The sequence below is a fragment of the Polistes fuscatus genome, unplaced genomic scaffold (assembly GCF_010416935.1).
Source record: "Polistes fuscatus isolate 324 unplaced genomic scaffold, CU_Pfus_HIC Scaffold2, whole genome shotgun sequence".
NCBI lineage: Eukaryota > Metazoa > Arthropoda > Insecta > Hymenoptera > Vespidae > Polistes > Polistes fuscatus.
Window position 1 is genome coordinate 14,350,657 of NW_025113096.1, and position 27,990 is coordinate 14,378,646.

At 33.4% G+C, this 27,990-nt stretch overlaps 3 protein-coding genes across 4 annotated transcripts in view; all 3 read left to right on the plus strand.

Annotated features, from left to right (window-relative positions):
* The window catches only part of LOC122517040 (two pore potassium channel protein sup-9), a 61,219-nt gene that overhangs the window by 1,324 nt on the left and 31,905 nt on the right, over positions 1-27,990 (plus strand). The gene's annotated exons all lie outside the window — the stretch shown is intronic.
* LOC122516064 lies at positions 22,382-23,380 on the plus strand. The gene has a single exon (XM_043633601.1). The coding sequence runs from the start codon at positions 22,382-22,384 to the stop codon at positions 23,378-23,380; it is 999 nt and encodes a 332-aa protein (XP_043489536.1).
* On the plus strand, positions 24,713-27,452 carry LOC122516069. The gene is made up of 2 exons (XM_043633615.1): positions 24,713-26,639; positions 27,052-27,452. Exons 1-2 carry the CDS (start codon positions 24,713-24,715, stop codon positions 27,450-27,452), a joined length of 2,328 nt encoding a protein of 775 aa, XP_043489550.1.

The window sequence follows — 27,990 nt, forward strand, 5'->3', positions numbered from 1 at the left end:
GCAGAAACGACGGAAAATCCCACGTATCAGAGATCTTTTATGGAATATATTAGATTAATAATGAAATTTCGATCGTTTTCTATATCAAATGTTTCCAAAGTAATACTAATCACGTTTCTTTTTCTTTCTTTTCTCTCTTCATATGTAATTAGGTATGTAAATATGTGAAATAAATAATGTAAACAATTTCGAAGTTGATTTATCTTTCTTTTTTTTTTTTTTTTGAAAAAGATAAAACAAAAGACTAGGGCAAAGTAAAAACGTTCTCATAAACTTAAAATCCGTAAGTCGTATCGTCAGATTTTACGAGACCACCCTGTAGTGATCATAAAAGAAAAAAGTTCGCGACGTTTATACGGTCTTTTAGTTACAAAGCCAACGTGAAACAAGCGATTTTAAAGTAAATTTTCATTCTCATAGTGACGCAGAGTAAAAATGAGAAAGAGAGAGAGGGGAAGAGGAGGGAGAGGGAAAAAATAAAAGAAAAGAAGGAAAAATGCGCGCCAACTTTTGCATTTAAAAGGTATTCGAATGTAATTTATAGCCGTTGGAGTTTTATTATAAATCTGGATTCGCGTGTTCGCAGGACCGTTAACGTTTGCATCGTGATTGTATGTACTTATATTTTTTGTTCTCTTCTCTTTTATTTCCTTTTTTATTTTTACGTATAACTATGGCATGTTATGTCAAAAATAGATTCGTTGCTTGCGTGAGTCCTGAATCTCAATACTTGTCGTGACTACGTGCAATGTATCTATGTATATATGTAACATGTAACAGGAATAAAAAAAAATCTCATATTTAAATATTCATCGAGAAAATAAATATGTACATCTTATTTTTCCTTTCTTTAGTATTATTATTATTATTATTATTATTATTATTATTATTATTATTATTATTATTATTATTATCATTATTATCATCATTATCATTATCATTACATCAACGTCAAAGGTATCATTTTTAAATATAATTTTCATTTTCATTGAAACGATTCAAAACGATGAAGTATTAAAAATGATATTTAAATCAAGCAAACTGTCGTAGATGCAGCATACGATCTTATTTCAAAGTGAAATCGGCTTTCTCTCTCATTCTCTTTTTCTTTCTATGCGATCGGCGTCAGCTTGTACGAGCTCCTTCGTAAGATGGCAAGAAGGAACGTATTACCATGATAAAGGCAACCCGGTCGCATCGAAAATCAAGAGAAAATTGATCGTCGAGTGGCTTGTCGAATGGCTCCGATATCGAGACCAGTACGTTCGAGATCGAACGTTCAAGCTCGACTTAATAATCATCTCAGATGGTACAACTCTGTTTTATAAATCTAATATTTGTAATCATTTTATGTAAAACATCTTCCTTTATTTTGTATATATTTTATACAAATTATATAATCCCATGGGGATTGTAAACGATGTAATTGTATGCTCGCAAAATAGATTTTATTTTATTAAATTTGTAATGTAGAAAAAGAAGAAAATTTATTAAAAATATACACGCATAGAACTAGGGTGGGTTCGCGTAAAGTGTAACAAATATGAAGTTCATAAAGTATTATAGTTCCAATAATATGTTGCAACACATAAATAACATTATTAATATTAGATAAATATTGATATACATATACAGTGATTTATGTAGAGAGTGTATTCAGTAGGGTAGTAAAATCAAGTGGAAAGTGATTTTATATGTAAAAATAAGTCAAAAAAACAAAAAAAGAATAACATATTTTCATTAAAAACTTTATGTTCAAGAAAGAAAAATATGTATAAATTTTACATTTGAATTTCATTGGTAAATATTTTGTGCGAAAGGTACATTACAGTCACTTTGACATGAACATAAATATTAAAATTTTTTTTAATTACCCAAAAAGTTTTACGAGACTAGGTTTTGAAATGAAGAAAAGAAAGATTCTAGTTAATATCAAAGAACTAGTTTTATATTTACCTTTTTGTCATTTCTTCGAGTTGGCGAGTTGAATGGTAAAGTAAGGCGTCTCGTTATCATATTATTTATGAGTTAGGGAATTATTTATTTTATTGGGGTGTAGGTTGAGAGTAGAAAAAAAGACAGTGGAAAGGAACAACAAAAAAGCCAATACAATAAAAAGGGAGGAAAATATTAAGAAGGAAATATCTCAAACTGGCTATTTCTGATTTATGTAATTTTGTAAATATCATTCGAGGAAACATAATCGGTACTTGACTCTTTTTAAACAAAGTCTTTAATACAATTTCATTATTTTGTTTTTGACAGAAAATTGTAAAACACTAAAACGCGTTTGTTTGAGAAACACAAAGAAATGTAACGAAATCGTTTTTTTGATTGAAAAACAGAAACTATACAAAATTTCTCATTTTTATGTTCGTTCCGTTACAATTTTTTTCATTTATTATCTTTAAAAATTCGAATACTTATTTTATATCAAAATCTTTTTATATTAAAAAGAAAATATTTTAAGAAATAAAAAATAAATAAAAATAAAAATAGTAAACCAGTAAAAAAAAAAGCAGAAATTCCAGCAGAAAAAAAATATTATAGGTATAAACTGAACCAAAAATTTTGAACGAGAATATTTCATACCGTTTGTCTAAAAAGAAAAAAGAAAACAACAAAATGTCGAATTTTCAACAGGATCGTTTGCTGAATCGCTGACGTATTAAAAAGGGAAATAATTCGTTTCGACGTAAGCCGGTTTACCGAGCGATTACATGTCGACTGAATATTCGTATTTAAGGATTATTGTTTTTTATAACTCGTTTTACGATCGACCTTCTCAAATTTATGATTTTTAATACTTACAACTTCCAGTTATTGCCAACAATGAATCATTTACAACGAGCTATTTATTTTAGAGCTAGAAAGAAGTAGCAAAATTCGAAAGAATAATATTTAAAAATGTATACTATAGAAAAATTGATTGATATCTTGTCTTATCGATACAAAAGATGTAGCATTAGATGATTTATGAGAATTTTGTCAACTAGAAAGAAGAAAGACAAAAAGAGATAAATAGAAAAATAAAAAATAACATGGACAATAGTTTTAAAAAGATACTGAAATATATTCCACCTCGAGATTATGATTAACAGATAAATATATATGGTATCAAGTAGTGAAACTCAAGAAGAGAAACGATAGACTAGATTAAAACGTGCTATTCAATGAAGGAAACGTTGCATAAAATTCGAGAACATATAATAAGAAAGGAAAGTTTATTCGACGTAATCTTGCATATGTATTCCCATACTTTCATATTTACTTATACGTGAATATAAGTTGACATGTATAAGCGTGTATGTGGGTGTGTATTTTGACGTATACATATGTCTAGCAGTGTTTCTCCCTCTCTTTGTCGTTCGAAACGAACGGACATCTTTTCCACTCGATGAATTCGCATAAATGCAAGAAAAAGCGCTTCGTTTTACTCCCACGACAGCTTTGTAGTTTTTCTCTCTCTTTCTCTCTTTCTTTCCTTCTTTCTCTTTTTCTTTATCTATTCGTTCCTTTCGTTCTTCGCGAGTTAAACGCACCGGCAAAAAGTCCCCACTTTCAACTCCCCACAGTCCATCTCTGTACCCCACTACTCTTCCATACACTTTTCTATATAATGGACGATCCACTTAATCTCGCGACCCAAAGAAGCTTTCAAAGTTTTAATTTTAGATAAAACCCGCTCCATCCTGAAAAGAAACTATTTCTTTTTCTTTTTTTTTTTCTTTTTCTTGTCTTTCTTCTTCTTGTTAAAAATATCAATCATCAACTACTACTCATATTTTTTTTCTTTTTTTAACAACGATAGAAAGGATTTTTTGATGTTTAATTTAGAATTGTAAAAAGTATTTTTTTTTTGTTTTTTTTTTCTATTATAATTTTGATTTAAAATTGCATTGAAGTCGTCGAGGTATGTATAGAATATTTCGTACGTGAAATCATCTTCGGTCGAAGTAGTTAAAGTCTATAATATACGATATGAAAGTAGTATCGATAGAAAAGTAGTGGACACAAAGAAAAATGTCGACAAGTTCATGTTCTAGTTCATTCAAACTTTTCTTTCAGTAAGAGTCACTTCTTTCCTAGGATATTCGAAGAATTTTTAAAGTGTTTTCATTTTTTTTCTATTTGTGTATTTTATAAAGTATACTCCTTACATTTTTATTATATACGAAAATTATTCAGTACGAAAGAGGAATTTGAAGAAAAAATTCAAATAGATTATAAAAATATTTATATGAAAATACAAAAATAAAAAGAAATCCTGAAACATCAAAATGGAGATTATCTAATTTACGAATTTAAGATTAACAACGAATATTTACTTTTTAAAATAATATGAAAATGGATAATTAAAAATATAGGATACAGAAAAATTGAACAACTGGGATGAAAAATAAAATTAATATCAACATAGAATTTTAATTTTTTTCATTATAATACAATATGAAAATGTATTATAGAAATAAAATAAAAATGAAGAAAAAGAAAAAATAAAATTGAAAAATCAAAATACGTACTTTTTATTTAATCGATTAAGGTTAATGTCGAATCTAACGTTGCAGTTTTTTCCTAGATCTTAATTTTGCAAATGCTTCGAGAGATTCGAACGTAATGAGATCAAGAATATCTAAAGACGAGAACGTGCGTCGGTGTGTAATGTGATTTCGAATATGCGCGGGCTCCCTCGAGTATGCTCTCGTTTTCCTTGCTGCTCCTTATATTAGAGACTATTTTGCAGTCAAGGATCTTGGCAAGGGGCACGTCAGGTACGTGTTACGTCTAAGTAATGCTTTTCATGCTAAGATAAAATACAACGAAAGTGGTAAGTGTAGTAGGAAGGAAGAGGAAAGCTTTTGCAATTTCGAGAAATTTTCAATTTTCTCGTCGGTTTAACTTAAGTGAAATATCATATATAATATTAGATTAGCTAATAAGTAATGTCGAGATATTTTTACTGTAACTTACTGAGAACACATTGTCGTTTATTTTTAGATTAAAAAAAAAGAACGTATTACAAATTTCTACATTACTTATTGGATAGTCCAATAGATTTCGTATGATTTACAGTCGTGTTAATTTTTGGGACAAGATTTTGTATCGTATTTTATTTTGTAATGTCGACGGGAGAATTAAAATAGTTTATTAAATTCAAGATTTTGGTGAAAATGATATATACCTTTTTATAGGTTTCATTCTTAGTTCTTCAATGATCTACAGTGATCTAATCACTTTCATGATTTAAATCATTTTGATTTTCACCTACTCGTGTAATTATGAATAATTGACAGAGTCATCTCAATCAAGATCAGTTACTTAGTTATTCACTGATAAGACGATTGAAGCATTTTCATGGATAATATCATTTCTCGATATACATATCTACATAGATGAATCTATAGGAAGTAGAAGCTTCTTTAGGAACGGTACTTTGAGCAAACACCGAGACGACTCAATTACAGAAGGGATATGTCCTTGCGTTGCAAGTTTCATCTTATCGAAATGCTTGTTAGAGTAGCTCAATTTTGTAGACAGCTGTACGAAAATCAAGCTGGCGGAATTCTTAATGGAAAATGAAGAAACTAGTAATGAGATAATAATTTCTAATATAGAACTCATTTCACGGAATGATGTTCGAGATGAATAAGAAGAAAAAGGAATATAATAGAAATAAATTGAACCATATTAAGAGATATCGACTTGATTATAATTTTAAAATCTTTTTAAAATAATAAAAAAAGTAAGATTGCGCTGGATTCTGATCGAATACTATAACAAAAGATTTTTTGAATATTTTTTGGCAAATTGAGCGTAGTACGTTCGTGGCATGCAGGAAAATTGGTAAACTACGTAGGTGAAAAGTTAGGAATGTTGGGATAAGAAGAATCCAGAGTGATGGTTTAGAATGTAAGGATGGATGGATCAAAGATTATTGCTCCCACTAGATAAAAGTCATTTCGAATAGGAAATAAATTTATTCTTCTATTACGAATCTCTGATGCTATTCTTATACCTGAGATTGAATTATCTTATATATTGATCAACTTAAAATTATATATACCTATTAACCAGATATTAAATTTTGATTTTTATTTCTGTTAATTGTAATCGAATAATCTTATTTCTTGATCAACTTATAATTAGATGTATTTATTAATCATACACCAGACACCACCAAATATTGACTTTTATTTCTGTTAATTGTAATCGAATAATCTTATTTCTTGATCAACTTATAATTAAATATACTTATTAACTATACACCAGACACCAAATATTGACTTGGTTACTATGCTTTGAAAAGATTCTTCGGGTCTCAAAGGAGAGTATTCGAATTTTGATGAGGGTAAATCGACTTTAGGGAAAGCGTCAGTTCGATCGTCGAAGAGAAAGTTAATGGCGAGTGTAAATATTGAAGGAAGAAGAGATCTTGGGCTAGCTATCCACCTACCTATCAACCTATCTTGCTATCTATCTTCAAGTAGGTTCGTTTAGCTCTCAGAGCCAGTGATTTCAGAGAAATCTGAACGTATACACGAGAGCTTAGTTATCTTTCTTTATTTTCTTTTTTATTGTTTTTTTTGTCAGTTCCAACATTTACGTCTTTCTTGTCATTCCTTTATTCTTTGTATTTTATTTTTTTCTCTCTCTTTATCTTTTTGTTTCTCTTGCTTTTCTTATGAATACAGCTGGAACAACGAAGTGAGTTAAGTTGTGGCCTTAAGGGGTTATACGCAGTTGCGAGGCTCGAAAAAGACGTATATTCATGAATTTTTTCTAGAAACAGTTTTTATTTCTCAAAAAAAATTGTTGGTAATTCAAATAGAGTGAACTTTTGAGAATACAATAGCGCGTCGATTCTGTAAAAATATTAATCTGCACTGCTCCTGTAGATGATTTCCTGAACGTCCTCTAAAAAAAGACGTTTGGCGGTGATCTCCATTTTGGCGGTTTGGATTATTGAAATTAAAAAATATGGTGGGTTCTTTTAAAGGATAGATTAATGCAGGTATTAACGAGAGGAATTTTAAAAATTTTGATTTTTGACATAATGGCGTCTATTTGAAAAAAGTTGTTGTTTTTGACTAAAATTTTCGCTCTAAATTGTAAAAAAAAAATAGTAATAATTTTTTTAAATCTTATTCCTCTCGTTAATACCCGAGGAATATATCTAAGAATATTGTGTAAAAATATAAGACAAATCGGTTGAGTTATTTCTGAGAAATCGAGATCACCGACTTTGAAAATACCGTTTTGAGAAAAACGCGTTTAAAGTTTCAAAGAGACGTTTACACATAGTTAAAAATTTTTGTTTGCAGCTTACATGAAATGAAGAATATTTGTCGGATCGATTTGAAATTTTCAGAGAATATACTTAAATATATGTACATTCCGAAAATGCAAAAAAAAAATCGATTTTTTGAAAATCCTAACTGCGTATAACCCCTTAAGCAATAGAAAGGGAAGAAGTAGTTCACTGATACTCTTTTTCATGTAATATTCCAAGAAGTCCTTCATCTTTGTATTACTATCGAACTATAACAGCAAAAAGTTGATTTTCTGTTTAAAAAAAAAAAAAAAAAAATATTTTAAACAATTAAATTAATCATGAGAACAATTTTAAGAGGAAAATGATTTTAATTAAAATAACTTAGACCTGCGACTACTATTACTTCTTATTCTTATTCTTCTTTTTGTTCTTTTTACTTATAATTAACAGCTTTTATCGAACGATTCCTTAAAAGCGGATTGGATCTTACAAATTAATGGCGTTGATAGAAACAACGTGAAGTAAAGTCAATGCTAGAAAGGGGTTGCTTAATCTCTGAACAATGAGAACATCGTTTTCAAGTAATTACATCGGATACTAAAAGTCGACTGAAACTTTGACGTTTGTTATCAAAGTTTGATGAACTTTTGTTTAGGTCGTATTTTATCTAAGGTGAACCGTTCACAAGAAAAAACTGATTAACTGGACTTCTAGAATTCATTTTTTATTTGAGTGTTGAAGCAGTTGATTGATATTTAAAATAAATTTTTTCGAACTATTAAGCTTACGTAAAATTAAATTAAATAAATTATTCTTGATTCTTATATATATATATCTTAATAATTAGATAATTTGATTTCTTTTTAATTATGTTTTATTATACAAATTTATTTTGGTATTTATTATAAAAATAATAAAATTGATCGCTGTTTTACAAGCCTATCGAGTTGATTCTTGGTCAAACAAACTTGTTCTTTTTTCGTATTTTAAAAATACAGGATTTTTATATTAAAATTCAATATTCCCAGAAATCGTATTTCTTTTTTTTATATTACCAGAAAAAAGAAAATGAAGTTGATAAATTACTATCTTTTAATTTTTTTTTATTATTATATATTTATCTAACTAATAGGATAATTTTAAACGATTATTTTAATTTTTTGTGTATATACAAATCTATCCAGTCATTTTAATCAAACATTAAAATCATTCATGAAAAAACCTTTTTATCTCGGAGAAAGAAAATCCGTATGATTGTTCGCGAAGTATAATAGAAAGACGACGAAGATATATGCTTGATCGAACAACGACGAATTTAATAGTCTTCTTGGGTAATTCCAAGTCGAATGTAATCGGTTCTTCTTCGTCAAACTTTCCCACGTAATAGAGGAAAAAATCGTAGGATATATGTTTCACGATTCACTGCTTACTTTCCTCGAATTACACGGAAGTAGATAGATAGAAGAGTAGATTAGTAGGTGGGGAAGAGGGGGAGGGAAGCGAGTGTTAAAGTAAAAGGTCTTCTGGTACTTTCTAACCATAAGAAATAAATCTTTTAGGTTGATCGAGCAGGGACTATCGGATTCGAAAGATCACATTGCTTTCATTCTCTGGGTGTTCAATTTTCGGATGATACGTACGATTAAGCCAAACTTTTACCTAACTTTGAAGAATATAAATCTTATCTTTTCTCTTTAGTTAATTTTTCAACATGAAACCTGTTGAAATGAACATTTTTTCTTCGTTGATAGTTACCCTTAACACTAAATCTACCAACATTTCATATATACATATTTCTATCGTGAGCGGTCAAATGATGGCTGTAAAGAAAAAACAAAACTGTATATTATTTATGTAGAATGAAATTTTAGCCGATTGGATAGTGAATAAAATATTTTAATTCTTAATGTACACACACATTTTATGCGTTTTTATCGCATTTTTTTTTACAAATTACAGGATTTTTACAAATTACGGGACATGATCATTTGATCGCGCGTGTTATAGTGCTGTAGGTATAGTGTTAAATTTCTCGTAAATATCTAACTTACTCTCTCCATCTTTCTTTTTATTTCTTTCTCTCTTTCACTCTCTTTCCTCTCTCTTGTTTTATTCATCGCATACACACGTCCAGGAAATATTGATTTTCATTAATAAGTCGCAGACCCCTCTGATACATCAGAAAAACAGCTTGTGGTACCTATAAAAAGCTCGGTCGTACGGCACGCGTATCGCACGTCACGTAACTTTTGTGCGTAGATACTATTTTTTTTTTACACTCTCAGGATCTTTTTCAATAATGAACAATGTTCCGTCGTTCTACTTTAGGTATTCCATAACTGAAACATTTGTGAAATCACTATTGTTGATATATATATTTGTTCTCTCTCATTTTCTCTCTCTCTCTCTCTTTTTCTTTTCTTAGACCTCTTTCCATGAACCAGCTTGATTTTTATCGAATCATTTTGAAATATCACCCTGTTATAATTGAAAGTTTAAACCCACGTGAGATATCTATTTTTATTTTGCTTATTTTTAGATCGTTCGTATCCATCATAGTGATTTTAACTCGCGCCAGTTCGAGCATCATTGCGATTGGACCTTCATTTTTATTTCTTTTCTTTTTTTTTTTAGAGGGGACGGGGGAGATTCATTTGGATTTAACAAGTAATTTTCTAAAAAGACGTAAAATCTCTCGAAATTATTTTGTCGATTGTTAGATCGAGCTAGATTCACGAATGCGGGCAAACCAAAAGAAATTCGATTAAGTTGTACGGGGGTGAAAAACGTCGAAAGAAAGAAATACAAAGAGATAAAGAAAGAGAGAGAGAGAGAGAGAGAGACAAATAGACAGACAGACAGAGAGAGAGAAAGTATGTTTAGGAGAAAAAGAAAGAGTTAGAAGTACGCCCCTACGATATTCCATACGGGAGGGTGCAAGATTTGCATAATATATGCGGGATGCAAATTTAACTGCATCTCCAACGTATATAAGCTAGAGACCATGCAAGCAACCTCTAGCTGTTTCTCTTCGTGGTATATCCACTCATCCTGAGTACAGACTTTCTTCTTTTTCATAGTTGTGGCTAAAGTTTCTCTGGAAATTTCCAAATGACAGCAATATTCAAGGTTATTGACCTGATAAGTATGAACTGATAAGCACGCGTGTGATCATATAAAAGCATTTTGTCCTAGGAATTTTTTCTCTTTCTCTCTTTCTCTCTCTGTTTTTTCTGACAATGAATTTTAAAGAAAGAACGAACAATGTACTTTTCATAAAATCCTTGAACAAGGTACAATAGTTCACCAAAATTTATCGACATTATTTTATTAAATTCACAGTCAAATTTCATAACATTTTTTTTCAATTATATTAATAAAATTCTTGAAAAATTTCTATAATCATTATATTTCTAGTTATTACTGATTAATATTGTACTTTTTCGAGAAAAATTATAAACATACATACACGCACGCACATACACGCACGCGCGCGCGCGTTCGATATAAAATATTTTAGTTCAATTTAGTGAATTTATATATTTGATCAGTTTCATTGAATAATTAACATTATTATTGTTATTAAGTAATAATATTATAAAGTTTTACGTGCATAAATGATATTTTAATTATGCGACTACTCTTAATCTAGTTTATTTTCTAATTGATTCGATTGTAAGAGTTAAAGCTCGATTAGAAAATTCATTCGATAAGATTTTTTTTGACGAATTAGTTTTATTCTCGTCTTTGCTTTGGTATGATCGAATGCACATCGTTTTGCATAGGCCAATGTATGTATAAACGGAACCTTACTTTAGAGGATGCAGAAAGTGGATAACGATCAACACGTAACCGAGTCAGCGCTTGCGCGTTCCTCATGACGTCATCAAACCAACCCACCCCCATCTTCCCTTTCTCCCATCCTCACCTTCTCCTCCTATTTCTCCTCTCATCCACTATCCCCCTGTACCGTTAAGGGTGACTCTATATCTCTCCTCGTCTCGTTTCTCGTCATTTGCGCAGCCTTTCGCTCTAATGTCTCTCTTTCACGAATCTATCAAAACAAGTGTTGGAGATTTAACAATCTATTATTATTTTTTTTTTGCTATCTATTTATTTTATCCCAACAAAAAAAAAAGAGAAAATTACAAAATTACGAAGGAAAACTTTGATTTTGTATGAAATAAAAATTAACGACTTTCGCGTTTTAATGAGAATATATTGTTTTTTTTCGCCTAATATTTAATAGTTTCGATACCGTCGTAAAAGATATTTCTACCTATTCATTTTATTCGAAATGAAAAAAACAGATCATCGCGAAGAGTCGTGGGAAAACTTTGATTTTTTATGAAATAAAAATTAACGACTTTCGCGTTTTGATGGGAATATATTGTTTCTTTTTCACCTAATATTTAATAGTTTCGATACCGTTGTAAAAGATATTTCTATTTATTCATTTTATTCGAAATGAAAAGAACGGATCATCGCGAAGAGTCGAGGGAAAACTATGATTTTTCTACGGAATCCATATTAACGACTTTCACGTGTTTTTTTTTTTCTTTATAGGCCAGTCAACGCGGGCCTAACTTCCAGATTCTCTGGCAAACGCGTGCATCTTTGTCCTAAGGGTAAGTTGACGACGCTGAATCGAATGGTGCTAATTTTATTTAAATTTGATCCCGAGGTTTTGAGAAAAAGGGTAAAAAAGGGTAAAAAATGGCCTTATCTTAGAATCTAGGCATTTAATCGAAAAAAGTTTCAAACAAAAGTTGTAGAGAATTGAAAAATACTAAAAAATGTTCTATGAGTTATCTTCGTATTTTCAAAAATAAGCGCATAAAATTGGATTGAAGATGGGAACAAAATTGTAAGAGTGGGAGAAAGCAAGCTTATCCCTCCGTCGCGTTTTACACGCGAGCGAGCTAGTATGCGTGCGAGCGTCCGTGTGCACTAATACACAAACGAAGGATCTTCGGCAATCTTCGGGACTCTCGGTCTTGAATGAAAGTGCGAGTGAGAGAACAAACCAATACTTCTCTCTTTTTATTTATCATGCGATAACGAGTATTATTGTCCTTGGCCATCGATTGTTGTGCGTTCTGATATTTCTCTTTTTATATTTTTTCTTTCGGTAGCAAGAATTTTATGTCTTGGCCTTCGAGCGTCGAGCGTTTTGTATACGAGTGCGAGTGAGAAAGAAAACCGATGTTTCTCTCTTTCTATTTTTTCATTCGGTAGACAGAATTTACGTCTTGGCCATCGTGTGTCGAGCGTTTTGTATATCTATATATATCGGCGTATAAGCGCGGCATTTTTAAATCGAATCTTGATGCTTATGGCACGCCGTTTCTTTATTTATTGTCAAAAATAATGAACCTTAAGTAAAAAAAAAATAATTCATTTTAACAGAAACTATTATTATTTAGTTGAGAGTAGAAATAATAAATTAATTTTGTGTCTCGCCATAAAATTAATTAGAATAATTAATTGATATAAATTCTTTGCCTCACAAAAATTTATTTCTATATCAAATTGAATACGTATTCTCTTTAAGACGAAATTTAAAATTTAAATATTTTTCCTATTAAATTATGTATTTTATAAAATTTTAAATTACTAATTTTTGTCTCGTAAAAATTTATTAGTTTATCATATTTTCTATCCTTAGGTTATATAAATTGTTATAAATTTCCTAATTTCTAATTATATATAGAAAAAAATTAAAATTATTACAAAAAAATTAAAAGCAATAAATTTTTTTACATCTTGCACAAATAAAGGAAGATTTATTACTTAAATTACAAATTCATCCTGTAAATACCATCCTAAAAAATGTCTCGTTTCGGCACATTAAAAATTAATTTTTGTTATTTATTGGATATTATTTAATTTATAATTAGTAACTTTATTACTCGCGTAATAATGTTGATTTCTTAATAAATTTTATATCGTTATTGCAAAAGTTGAAAAAAATCTGAGGTTGGACTCACTGACCGTCTCCTTGTTAAGGATAGAAAAACTTATAAAAAAAATAATTCCCCCACGAAGAATCGAACGTTAAATACCCAGCGCGAGAAGCGAAGACGTTACTACTTACGCTAACGCACCACTTGGTAATTGTTCAATTTTTTCGTACAATTCTTAAGACTTCGAAGATGAATCAGAATGCATTACTGTTTTCTTATAACATAATAAAAATGAATTAAAATTATGTATAGACAAAAAATAAATTCCACGTTTTTAGAATATCCTTTCATATATATCTTGAATTAATTTTATGTGTGGATAAAAATTCTTCTTTTTCAAATATGTATTTAATTGATAAACTAATAAATTTTTACGAGACAAAAAGTCAGTAATTTAAAATTTTATAAAATACATAATTTAATAGGAAAAATATTTAAATTTTAAATTTCGTCTTAAAGAGAATACGTATTCAATTTGATATAGAAATAAATTTTTGTGAGGCAAAGAATTTATATCAATTAATTATTCTAATTAATTTTATGGCGAGACACAAAATTAATTCATTATTTTTACTCTCAACTAAATAATAATAGTTTCTGTTAAAATGAATTATTTTTTTTTTTACTCAAGGTTCATTATTTTTCACAATAAATAAAAAAACGGCGTGCCATAAGCATCAAGATTCGATTTAAAAATGCCGCGCTTATACGCCGATATATATAGATATACAAAACGCTCGACACACGATGGCCAAGACGTAAAATTCTGTCTACCGAATGAAAAAATAGAAAGAGAGAAATATCGGTTTCCTTTCTCACTCGCACTCGTATACAAAACGCTCGACGCTCGATGGCCAAGACATAAAATTCTTGCTACTGAAAGAAAAAATATAAAAAGAGAAATATCAGAACGCACAACAATCGATGGCCAAGGACAATAATACTCGTTATCGCATGATAAATAAAAGAGAGAAGTATTGGTTTGTTCTCTCACTCGCACTTTCATTCAAGACCGAGAGTCCCGAAGATTGCCGAAGATCCTTCGTTTGTGTATTAGTGCACACGGACGCTCGCACGCATACTAGCTCGCTCGCGTGTAAAACGCGACGGAGGGATAAGCTTGCTTTCTCCCACTCTTACAATTTTGTTCCCATCTTCAATCCAATTTTATGCGCTTATTTTTGAAAATACGAAGATAACTCATAGAACATTTTTTTAGTATTTTTCAATTCTCTACAACTTTTGTTTGAAACTTTTTTCGATTAAATGCCTAGATTCTAAGATAAGGCCATTTTTTACCCTTTTTTACCCTTTTTCTCAAAACCTCGGGATCAAATTTAAATAAAATTAGCACCATTCGATTCAGCGTCGTCAACTTACCCTTAGGACAAAGATGCACGCGTTTGCCAGAGAATCTGGAAGTTAGGCCCGCGTTGACTGGCCTATTAAATAGATTGTATTGTTTTTCGTTCTTGATATTTAATCGTTCCGTTAGAAATATCTAACGTTTCTTTCGTTTCTTTCTATAATTCATAAAAAAAAGACAAATAGGATAGATTTATTTATGTTTTAATTTAATTTTTTTTCTTTTTTTCCTTCGAGTAAGTAAGAATTATTATTCTTTAAAGCGCCAATCAAAAGTAAGTCAGGATATATCCCCGTGGGAATCTGTTCTCACTTGCGTTTGACGTAGGGAAAATTTCAGACGCAAAGCCACGTATTGTAGGTCAGACGGATAAGAGGACTTAAAAAGAGTTCTCTTTCGACTAGAAAGAGAGAGACTAATGTGAGCGAATGAGAGACAGACAGACAGATTAATAGTGAGTGAGAGAGGGGGGTGGAGGAGAGGAGAAGAGGGTAGGAATTCTAGAAATTTCTTATGTTTATAAAAGAGCTTGGAATAATAACTTACAAGGTTTACGAAAGTCGTTGAGTTTCTTTAATGGAACAAAAGCGCGTTGTAATTGGACGGTAACTTCGCAAAACGTAAGTACTTAGTTAGACCAATTTTTTATCATTCAAAAACCAAATGTGTACTTTGCATAAACGACTAATCGCAAGAGTTTCTTCATCCGAGAGACCATTATCTATTGTTATAAAATAGAAGTTAATGTACTTTCGTTAAGATATGTAATATGTATAAAAAAGAACAGAAAGGAAGGAAGGAAGAAAGAAAGAAAAAGAATTACCGATAAATTTTAAAATTTAATAGGTAAGATTGGTAAAATTATCCAAGACAAAAACAAGAATCGTGTATTAAAGGGAGTAATAACACTATAAGAGGAGATTGATATATAAATGGAACATAATAATTCAGCATAGTGTCGGTGATAACAATAGAGAAATCAAGATTATTCTGCTCTTAATTGTGATCGTCTCGTACAATTCTAAAGGAGGAATTAGGTATTAAACCGAGTATGATAGCACCTTAGATCACGAACTTTACCAAGAAGATCCGGGTATTGATAGTACGGTACGAATGAGAAGAATTTCTCTCTCTCTTCCTCTCTCTCTCGATTTTCACTTGACGGTTTGCTAATATTAATAACAAAAGAGTAATGGAGTTTATTTATAATTTCCATTTTCCATTATATAATTTTCCTCGAGAGATTTAGGGTAATCAACTATATGAGTGTCATTAAATAGAACAGTATCAATGATACGTACAATTATATGTTGTATATACAATATTCTATTTTTGTGAAATTATCCCTCAGAGTATTTGAATATTGTATCAAAGAGAAGAGAAAATTGATCGTCCTTATTTACGATTGTCTCCCTTCATCTCCACTTTCATTAGTCACATTCTTCCATTTTAGTCAATTATGTCGTTTCGTATGCCTTTAAATATGAACGAACGGATAGATATTGACCATCTCAAACAATCCCTCATTTTCCTATTATTATACATTCGTCGTATCGGAATAATATATTTAAGGTTCGAACAACGATTTGGTTTTCTAAATACAATTAATTAACACTAGAATAATCAAAATATTCATTCATATCTTTTCTTTTTTTTTATTGTAAATTATCATTTTTAGTGTAAAAATATTAAAGAAAAAAAAAGAAAAAAATAATGAAGGCTAGCTGTAATTTAACCAATCATTTTGACTGGTTATAATAGTTTTAACGTTAAAAACGTTTGCGTGAGTTTCACCACCTTGATATTCGGAAATATTAGCATAAGAATAAAATTTTGATACTAGTTTTATCGTGCACTGAAGTGGTGTAACGCCATGAACTATTTTATAAGTAAGTATGCGCATGCTTGTTCACATATCCTGAGTACTTATCCTTTCCTAAAAATAAAACTTTTTTTGTATTTTTTTGTTCTTCAACAAGTGTAGTCCTCCTACCCATATGGGTTTTTGAAATCGATAAACAAGTTCTTTTCGTTTCTTCGATATTGTGTACTTTTTTATTACACAAATTTTTGTTACTTATGTTTTTTCGGAAGTTTAATATAATCGATTGATCGAAAATAATTTTTGAATTACGTTATTTGTATTTTTCTGTTTTCTTGTTCTCTTTTTTCTTTTCTTTTTGTTCGAGACTACTAAGTACTCGGCAGCGAACTGACATATTCCGTTTGACAAGTTGATCGTTTACGCATTGGCCCTTTGCATATCTTTCGGTGAACATAAGGGAGTGTACGAATGTCAATAAACCTCACCCATCGTGCAAACACTGTTCAAGGCTTTGCCTTGCTTTGCCAGGGCTCTCTCAGCTTCTCAGCTTCACTTTGCTTGTTGAATTAGAGAGAGACAGAGAGAGAGAACAAGAGAGAGAAAGGGAACTGTTAACAGTGGCATTGGCTGGTAACACGAACAGCACACGTGCTCACTATTACCACGTCAAACTCGTCATTAGTATATTAATGATCGCTTGAATCACTGTTCTCAACAATGGCAAATAATATTACAAAGAAAACAATATCTTTTCTTTAATAATCATCTAATTTTTCTTTTCTCTTGATTCTTTTTAAAAATACGTTCGTACGTAAAGATAAACTTCAAAGGAATATTAATCTATTTAATATATTTTTTTTCTCTCTCTCTCTCTCTCTTTTTTTTTTCTTTTTTCATGAACATTAATCCCACGCTATTCGATGATACAGTGTAATAAATTAATTACGTAAATGACTAATATAAAATGCAATATCTGCGAGCATCACTTTTTCCTTTTACTATCTGTTCAAAAATTTATTTACTTAAATTTGCCACTGACCTAGTTATTACGGTTAGATCTAAAAAAAGAAAATATAATTTATCATTCGATTCAGCGTTATACCTCGTGGTAAAAACACAAAATTCCAGGATATTACTTCTATCCTGTTTCATAATTATTTTACAAAGTTTCTAACGACATCATCGAAACCAGTTTTTCCGAAACATGTTACTATATCGTTGGATGACGTCAGCCGAGTTTACCAATTATTAACTTGTTGAGATAATTTCGATCGAAAAACGGTGCTGTTAAAGTTTATTCTTATAAAATAAAATTAAGGATTTTTTCTTCCTATCTCTCTCTCTTTCTCTCTCCTTCTCTCTCTCTCTCTCATCTCTTCTCCTTGTAGTTAAATGAACATCGAGAGGCGTCGGTGTTTCTCTCGGATATTGACAAAGTGGCCCACTAATGTCGAGATACGGGCGGCTTTGTGGCATGTTATGGTAAATTTCGTGGACGTTAGCCCCGTCATCGAGTTAACGAGAAGTCCGTTAAAGCACGTTGAATTATCTACTTTCACATTTCGTCCTGCCGACCAAGCAGATACTCCTCTACTGTTTTCCATATCTCCCTCACCCTCTTCTCCCCCCATCTCACTCTTACACACCTTCTTTCTTCCCTCCTCCTCTTTTTCTTTCTCTCTCTTTCTCATCCATACGCAGACAGAAACTCACGTACACGATGGATACGCTTAGCAAGTCTCTGATAATTAAGCGGAAATTAACGAAGCAACGGGATAAGCATCTTTTACTGGCTCTGACAATGAGTCCGGTATACTTATTATTTTCAATTTGTCAGATATATATTTTTTTCTTTTTTTTTTCCTACCTTATTTAATCAGTACAATGCTTTTAATAATCTACAAAGAATTTAGAATTTTGTGTAAAAAATAATTTTTTTTTAATTCATCACCTATGTACGTTTTTGGAATTCGAAGTACAATTGGAGTCACGGAATTATTCGTACTATAACTGTCAATTGAAAATATTCAATATTTTTTTGGTAATATAATTGTTTTTAAAATTCTTATACGAAGATATATTATATATATGTTAGGATTATTAAATTTTTAAATTGATATCAATTATATTGTTAAAAAATATTTTATTCTTATTGTTAGAAAAGTAAATTTTTAGATAGCTGATAAGAAAATTGATTTCACAAGATATGTCTAATCGTCATGAAAGCATTATAAGATGCAAAGGAAGATCAATCAAGTATTACTTATACAAATAATAATTGTATTTTTATTATATTTCACGTAGATGCAAATATTCTAACGAGATCAATTTTATTATCATTTATGTAACATTATATTTTTCTACAAAGAAAATGATTTTTTTTTACAGTAAAATTAATATCAATTTGAAAGTTGATTAATGCTCCCGTTACTCACTGTACGTAATTATTCTAAATGACGATCTAATAATAGAATTATTTCGTAAATTTAAGATAATTTTATGAGAAATATAATTAAAGTTTATTTAAAAATTTGTTTATTTGTCAGACGCATAATCTCTGTCTCTATCTTTATTTTTTTTTTATGTTTCCTCGAACACGTAGCCCTTCAACTCGTTTGCTCTAGTGTTTCTACTATCTTTTCCAGAGTACACTTAAAAATCGCTCAACTTTTCACAGCAATATCAGCAAGTTAATAGATCACCTTCCTCCACCACTCTTACCATTCTATCCGATCTCTTCTGTATCTAACAAAGATAGCTATCGACCATCCCGTTATCAAGAACTGCCTCAGAGTGCTTCATTAACATCTAACTTTTTTTTTTTTATTTCTCGCGTCGAGAAAACGTGCGATAAGTAGCCGGTAGTAGTAGGATAAGCACATTGAAAGGTAAAAATTCAATTAGCCGATATTAAATCAAATCTTTGAATATTGATAAGAGGGAAACGTTTTTCAAGAGGTAAAAGAGATTACTCATTCACCGATAATAACGATTATTTTACATTAAAAGAGGAACAGATAAAACGTTTATTTAAAATATTGTATGAAATATTAAAATTAAAAGAAAACATTTATATATGTATTTTTGTATATATGCTATGTTTTTGTTTCAAATAAAAATACGAAATAGTCACCGATAAAATATATAAAATTTAATTAGAAACAAAATAAATATTTACAAAATATTCGAATTTTATTTGTAATTTAATATGATATACGCGTATGAATAATATACTCTGGGTTGGGTAAATAATATGAAGATAGATTAAACGATTTGCGATTGGATAAAATTATACAAGAAATATTTTTAAACCATATCTTTTAAACGTTAACATCAACCAAAAAAGAAATTGTTACGGTTGTTTATTAAAACGATAAAAAAAAAAGGAAACGCTCTCTCTCTTTTTCTATCGAGTAGAAGAAGTTCTAATGAATCTCATGTTCGTTGCACCGAAAGGTGTATCTTGCAATCCGTGGGGCTTGAATTATACTGCACGAAACGGATCGTTTTCCGATATTTTTCTTCTCCTCTTCCACTCTCTCACTCTCTCTCTCTTTCTCTGTTCATCGATTTGGTTATATGTATCGAGGTCACGTTTGAAAAGTCTGATCCATTGAGACGTTTTTGATCATCGATTTCTTGTAATTGTAGCTGTAAATTTATCGTTCTTTTAAACAAACAAAAATCTTTACTATCGATGAACCTAAAATCATGATTAGATTAAAACAATAATAATATTATTGTTATGTTATTATTATTAATATTATTTCATTTAGTATTTGTTATAAATTTTTTAAATTACACGAATTTAAAGCTCATGGATGCAAACATTGTACTGATCTGGAAGGTAAACTCTGGGGATTTAGGATTGCGTGACAAATACTTCAATCACGTAAACATGAATCTAAACACAATTGTTATCAAGATCAGTTTACATTGTATTGATCCAACCATTGACTTCATTCGAGTGTATCCAAGTCTCTGAGGCACTATCGGTTGTATAGTTGGGAATTTTATAATTGGATCGTTTATGAAAGTGGTGTTAATTCTTCGTGGGAGAAAAAAACGTTAATAAAGCAGATAATTTTTATTAATTATGAATAAATTATCTAAATTATGCGTTTTGTCAAATGTTTTTTTTTCTTTTTTTTAAAAAATGGGTTTATACCATTTTTATAATAAACGATTGATATTATAGTTCATAGGATATTAGGTAAAATTTTAAGGGAATATAATATTTTTTAACAAATTTTACGATCTAAATTAATATACATACCTCGATATAACTGAATATAGAAATATAATACAAAATAATTGCAGGTTGATTTAGGGAGATTTCTTTTTCATTTTTTTTCATACGTCACTTAATATTTTATTGATAATACTTTACAAAATACAACTGGATGAATAATTTGTAATTACCTTGTATTATAAAAAAAAACACTGCTACAACAAGTAAATATCTGCTTCTCAATGTATTAATTTCCTGTACGATCGGAATCGATCATAGCCGAAAATCGATTGTAACTAAAATACGAGATTACTATGCGCCCACTAATTCGATAGAGAGTTACTAGTAACTAGCATGCATAACCCACCACTCGACCGTCGAGTGAGAGCACCCTGCAGGGCTCATTACAAAAGACATTCGGTCTATTCAACCGCTGGACGCCTACGAGGACACTTGGAGACAAGTTAATCGGAGACTACAAGCGAGAGGAATATTAGAGAGAGAGGCAAAGAATTCATCTGTTGAGACGAATACGTCTTAGAGATATACCCGGTAATAGACGTAGAGGTGGTAACCCGGTAGTAGAGGTAGAGGCGACAATTAACGGTGAGAGATATAATTTTTATTTCTTTCAACTTGATTACCCATCCGGGTGATCGTGACGAGAAGTGATTACGGACTATGTCCGTTATCCATCGTCGTCCATTGTATTAATAACAACCAGGGTTTTTTGCCGCAAGGCTTTTTCCCTGACGAGCCAATAAAGCATTGCACTTATTGGCTCAACCACGTGTTTTTATTTATTCTAATTCACCTTTTCACCTCCTTATAATAAGCTTAATCCAATCGCCGGAGGACTCCGTGTTGGAGGAATTTTGGCAAATACATTTTGGTGCCTCCTGTGAGGTCTGAATTTCTGATTCCTGGTTTGAGTGAAGCTGCGTATACGGAATCGCCACTGAGAAAATCTAGTTCCTGAACATACACGCTGCCACGTCGAGCTAGTCATCACAAAGGATTCGAAAGGGAGATAAGTAGATTGCATCATTTGTGCATACGTTTATGCGTATCCACTTTAAATATTATAAAATATTCTATAGGAAATTACGTCTTCGAACCCCGTAGAAGTTCGTAATTTCTAATATAAATTTTATTATTTTCTCTCATCTTTCTTACTAAATTGGTATATTAAAATCGGAAACAACTCATTCGAATCCACTTCAAATTTTAACCGAAGTAACGTATATTAATAGAATTTGAAAATCGCTTTGTCTTCGGACAAAGAGCGCGATAACAGTTTATACGGTCACATCGCTTAGCAACGATACATATTTTCAAATCGCTTTGTTTCTACGGTTACATCGCTTAGCAACGATACATATTTTCAAATCGCTTTGTTTTCGGACAAAGAGCGATAACAGTTTCCACGGTTACATCGCTTAGCAACGATACTTTTTCAAACATAAGATTAAGCAACGACGAAATCGTGACGTCGATAGAGCCGATAGATAAGGGACCCCCACCCCCTTCTTTACCAACTCACAGCTCAGGACCGTAACCGCGTAATCGGAAACCCGACGCATTATAACAAAAATTCATATATTAAAATCTTCGTATTCAACATAATTTACATTAACCCATCTTCGAAAAGTAAGATAATTAAAACCGGTAAACGATGGAACCGAAGGAACGTTTGAATCGGTTACGAAGGACATTAAAAATGCAATTGACAATTTTTGAACAAGAAATTGAAGGGGAGAGATTAGATGAAACAACATTAGTAGGTCGATTTAAGAAAATCACGAAACACTTAGAAGCATACGATCAGGCACAACTGGAGTGTGATGATGAGGATTTAGGGGAAGAAGAAATACAAGAAGTAATGTTAATATTACGCCGGTACCATGCCATAGAAGCAAGAGTTCACCCAAATCCAATACCCGCGGCTAACATTCCGAACGATAACAGTATAATTTCAAATCAGACGAGTACGACCGACCGACCGATTAAATTAAAACGAATTGAGATACCTAAATTTGATGGAAGATTAGAAAAATGGTTAGAATTTAAGAAAGGTTTTTTAACTCTGATAGACGCGCGGTCGGACATATCCGATCTAGAAAAACACGCCTATCTTCGAGATGCATTGCAGGGCCGTGCACTCGAAGTGATTACACTATATTCAGGGGACGGGTCGAATTACAAACTCGCGTGGGAAGCATTATTAGAAAAATACGATAGAAAACGCGTACTGCTAGCAAGACTTCTCGACGCGATTCTGGATTTAACACACTCCGAGGATGATTCGGCAAGAGGGATTCAAAAACTCATAAGAGATACGGAGGCATATCTCAACATGATTGATTCGTTTAACGAGCCTCATGCCCTAACAGTGCGCGTTATCGAGCGCCTTTTACCTCGTCGCGTTCGGGAAGAATGGGATCGACAACTCAATTCGGACGATTACCCTACCCTCAAGGAACTCTATAAATTTTTAAAAGAGATAGACCACCGATACAGTGCTTCGGAGAAGCTAACGACGGATATCAAAGACGAGCCCCGCGAAAAACGTAAACGCACCGAACCGACCGCGTTACGACCGCGGAAACGACAAATTGTAAGACCCACGCGTACATTTCTCACGGAGATTAAACAGAAATGCACCCTTTGTAAAAGAATTCTCACGCACTATTTCGTTGTAGTCGATACGGACGCATGACACCGCTCGAGCGATGGACAGTAGTAAAATCTCGGAGATTATGTCCAAATTGTTTAAAAAGACATGTAGGAAACTGTTCAGGTCCACTTTGTCAGATTTGCTGCAGACCGCATCATACATCGTTACATAGAACTGATTCAAATAATCACGCGGAAAATTATGAAAGCCCGTCGCCAAAAAGGGAAGCTGTCGCGACCGCGTCTCAAACCGATTCTAAAACATTGTGACTTAGGCCAGTTTTTCATGTTAACCCGCGAGGCACAACGCCTCAATTACTCATGAGCGCGATGTGTCGCGTGAGAAGGGGGGACGGAACTTATAAGCAATGCCGCGCACTATTAGACACCTGCGCAGCAGCGCATTTTATAACCGAAGACGTCGCGAAGGAATTACGTTTACCAATCAGACCGTATTCAATTCCTATCAATGCCATTAATGATACACGAACTCGATCGACGGGTATTATCGAGATAACAATTCAATCCTTAGATAGTCGATATAAACGGAACCTTTCATTACTCATCGTACCCAAGATAGCCGACCAAGTTCCAAGCGAAGTCTTTCCTCGAGAACTTATTAAGATTCCAATCGATCGAAAATTAGCAGACCCTCAGTTTCACTTACCGCGACCAGTGGATATTTTGATAGGTTCCGGAGCCACGTTATCCCTTATGTCCGTTGGACAATTTCGTTTGTCACGCGCCCGCGGCGATCTAATACTTCAAAAGACGCAGTTAGGTTGGGTAGTCGTCGGCGGAATCGACTCGGAAGAATCAAAAGAAAAACCGCACTGTTCGCGACCACAGAGTTGAGAGACCAATTAGAAAGGTTTTGGTTAATCGAGGACGCGATCGTGACGCGAACGGAAGGAACACAGGAAGTAGAATGCGAAACCCATTATACTCAAAATACAAAACGCGACGAAACGGGACGATATATAGTGCGTTTACCATTCCGCGAAAAGGGACACGATTACAGCGAGCTGTATCATATAGCTTTACGCCGCTTCCACAACCTATGGAAAAAGTTGAACGCGAACCCGGAACTTCGGAAAGAGTATGAGCGCACCATGCAGGAATATTTAACATTAGGACACATGTCGCTTGTCGAGGACGACCCGACGGGCGGCTGTTATCTTCCCCACCACGCCGTTATTAAATCAACCAGCACAACGACAAGGTTCGAGTCGTATTCGACGCTTCTGCAAAGAATAGTCAGGGCATTTCCCTTAATAGTACATTGTTAGTCGGGCCTACGATACAGGACACATTAGTGGAACATTTACTGCGATTTCGTACATATCGATACGTGTTAACCGCGGATATAGAGAAAATGTATCGACAGATATGGATACATCCGGACGATCGGCAATATCAACGTATATTTTGGATACATAAGGATCGAATTCGTACGTTCGAGCTCAATACGGTTACATTCGGTATAGCGTCAGCACCCTTTCTCGCCATTCGGACCATAAAGCAACTAGCGAAGGATGAAAGCGTCAATTATCCCCTCGGAGCTGAGATTCTAAACCGAGATTTATACGTCGACGATCTCATCACGGGAACCGACGATGTAGAGACACTCGGGAGAATACGAGACCAGACCATCGAGATATTAAAACGAGGCGGTTTTAACATACGGCAATGGGCTTCCAATTATAGGCCGATTCTCGATAAATTAGATACAAAAAAGGTTAACGTCGAATTCTTCTCCGGAGAAACATCGATCCTAAAGACACTCGGAATTTCATGGAATACACATCATGATCATTTGATCTATACAGTCGCGCCGATAGACCTTCATGAGAAAATCACAAAACGTCGGATACTGTCGGAAATCGCGAAAATATATGACCCACTGGGATTATTAGGCCCCATTATCTTAACAGCTAAAATCTTGATCCAAGATTGCTGGAAAACTAAGGTCGAGTGGGACGAGTCGGTACCTAATGCATTGCATTCCTCCTGGACAAGGTTCGCAGAACAATTAAAATTAATTGACAATTTGACCATTGAAAGACGTTTGATCATTGATAATCACATTGAAGTACAAATCCACGGATTTTGCGATGCGAGTCAGGCGGGTTACGGTGGCAGTTTATACGTAAGATCGCGAGATCAAGTTGGTAACGTACACATACGATTATTCTGCGCGAAGAGCCGCGTGGCTCCACTTAAGGACACGACCATACCGCGATTAGAATTGTGTGGAGCATTAACGCTTGCTCGACTATATAGAGAGATACGGGCATCTTGCGGAATAAGACCTAACAAGATAATCTTTTGGTCCGATTCCACGATTGTATTAGGTTGGTTAAGAAAGGATCCCAACACGTTGAAACAATTCACGGCGAATCGCGTACGCGAAATCCAGGAAATTTGTGTAGGGATCACGTGGCGGCACGTACGTACAGAGAACAATCCCGCGGACGCATTATCTCGCGGACAACTTCCACGCGAATTCATAAAAAACAATTCGTGGTTTCATGGCCCTTCTTGGCTTCACCGACCGGAACTTGAATGGCCAATTCAGACCGAAACAGAGACAGACGAACTACCCGAACTTAAAAAAATTCCATTATTGATGACACGGATCGAACCGGAGAGCATCTTTCGGCGATTCTCTAACTACACGCGATTATTACGAATCACAGCTAGATGTAGAAGATGGGTCAAAACCAATTCATATCGCGGAGAAATTTCGACCGCGGAAATAATAGATACAGAACGACACGTACTCAGGCTCATACAAAATGAACAATTTCGCGCCGAAAAGGATAGATTAACTGAATCGGGGGGAGTAAAGGGCGCAAGACTCGCCGCGTTAAACCCAATCATCGATGAAACGGGCTTGATTCGCGTAGGAGGCCGATTAAAGAATGCGAACTTACCTTTCCAGGAGAAATGTCCAATATTATTACCATCGCACCACCACGTGACCGATCTCCTCATCCGGAAATTCCATGAACAAAATTTTCACGCCGGCATACAAACTACTCTCTACGCTATACGCCAACGATTTTGGCTTTTGGACGGTAAGAATCAAGTGCGAAAAATCGTACGTCATTGCGTACGTTGCATTCGATTCCGTGCATCTGGCATACAATACAAAATGGGCGATCTACCGAGATCTCGAGTCCAAGAAACCATCGCGTTTTCCCACACTGGAGTGGATTTCTTTGGTCCACTCTACGTGAAAGAAAAGAAATACCGAAATAAGGGTCGCGTGAAGTATACGGGTGCATCTTCGTCTGCATGTGCATAAAGGCCGTGCATATCGAGTTAGTCAGCGATTGACAACAGACGCTTTTCTGGCCGCCTTTCGACGCTTCACGGGGCGAAGAGCGATTCCATCGCACGTATATTCGGATAACGGTACCAATTTTGTCGGGGCGAACAACCAATTAAGGGAATTATACGCGTTAATCGAATCGGAAGAGTACAAAACAAAGATCCATAATTACGCGACCGACCAAAGAATCTCGTGGCACTTCAACCCCCCATTATCACCTCATTTCGGAGGTCTATGGGAGGCCGCGGTTAAGTCATTCAAACACCATTTTAGACGGGTGGTAGGAGAAGCCTTATTTACATATGAGGAACTGAACACATTCGCGATCGAAATCGAAGCCATATTAAATTCGAGACCTTTATGCCCTATTTCGTCAGATCCGAACGATGCGACAGCTCTAACACCTGCACATTTTTTAGTAGGAAGACCTCTTAATATGCTACCAGAAGAAAACTACGAAAACACGCCGATAAATCGACTATCGTCATGGAAGCACATTACAAAGGTGCGACAAGACTTCTGGCGACGGTGGTACATCGAATATTTACGCGAGCTGCAGAAACGACAGAAATGGAATAATTCCCAATATAAACTGGAGAAGGACACAATAGTCATCCTCATCGATAAAAATCAACCCTGCATGAGGTGGCAATTGGGACGGATCATAGACGTCCATCCCGGAGAAGACAACGTGGTTCGGGTAGTAACCATAAAAACTACTCACGGAAACATCAAGCGAAACGCGACAACCATCTGTCCTTTATTAAGTGATAGATGAATAGTTTAAATATGCACGCTAAACGAAATATTAAGACATAATGTAATTTGCAATAGATAAGCTTGTACGTACAAGATATACAAGATATATAAGTCGCCTGGCCAGCGACATTATAACGACGCTAAACGATCTACGACAAACCCATTGTAACCTAAATTAAGAAATTAACGTCATACCTACGTAGGTTAAGAATATTGTTGATAGGTACCCTCTCAACGGGGGGAGTATGTACGATCGGAATCGATCATAGCCGAAAATCGATTGTAACTAAAATACGAGATTACTATGCGCCCACTAATTCGATAGAGAGTTACTAGTAACTAGCATGCATAACCCACCACTCGACCGTCGAGTGAGAGCACCCTGCAGGGCTCATTACAAAAGACATTCGGTCTATTCAACCGCTGGACGCCTACGAGGACACTTGGAGACAAGTTAATCGGAGACTACAAGCGAGAGGAATATTAGAGAGAGAGGCAAAGAATTCATCTGTTGAGACGAATACGTCTTAGAGATATACCCGGTAATAGACGTAGAG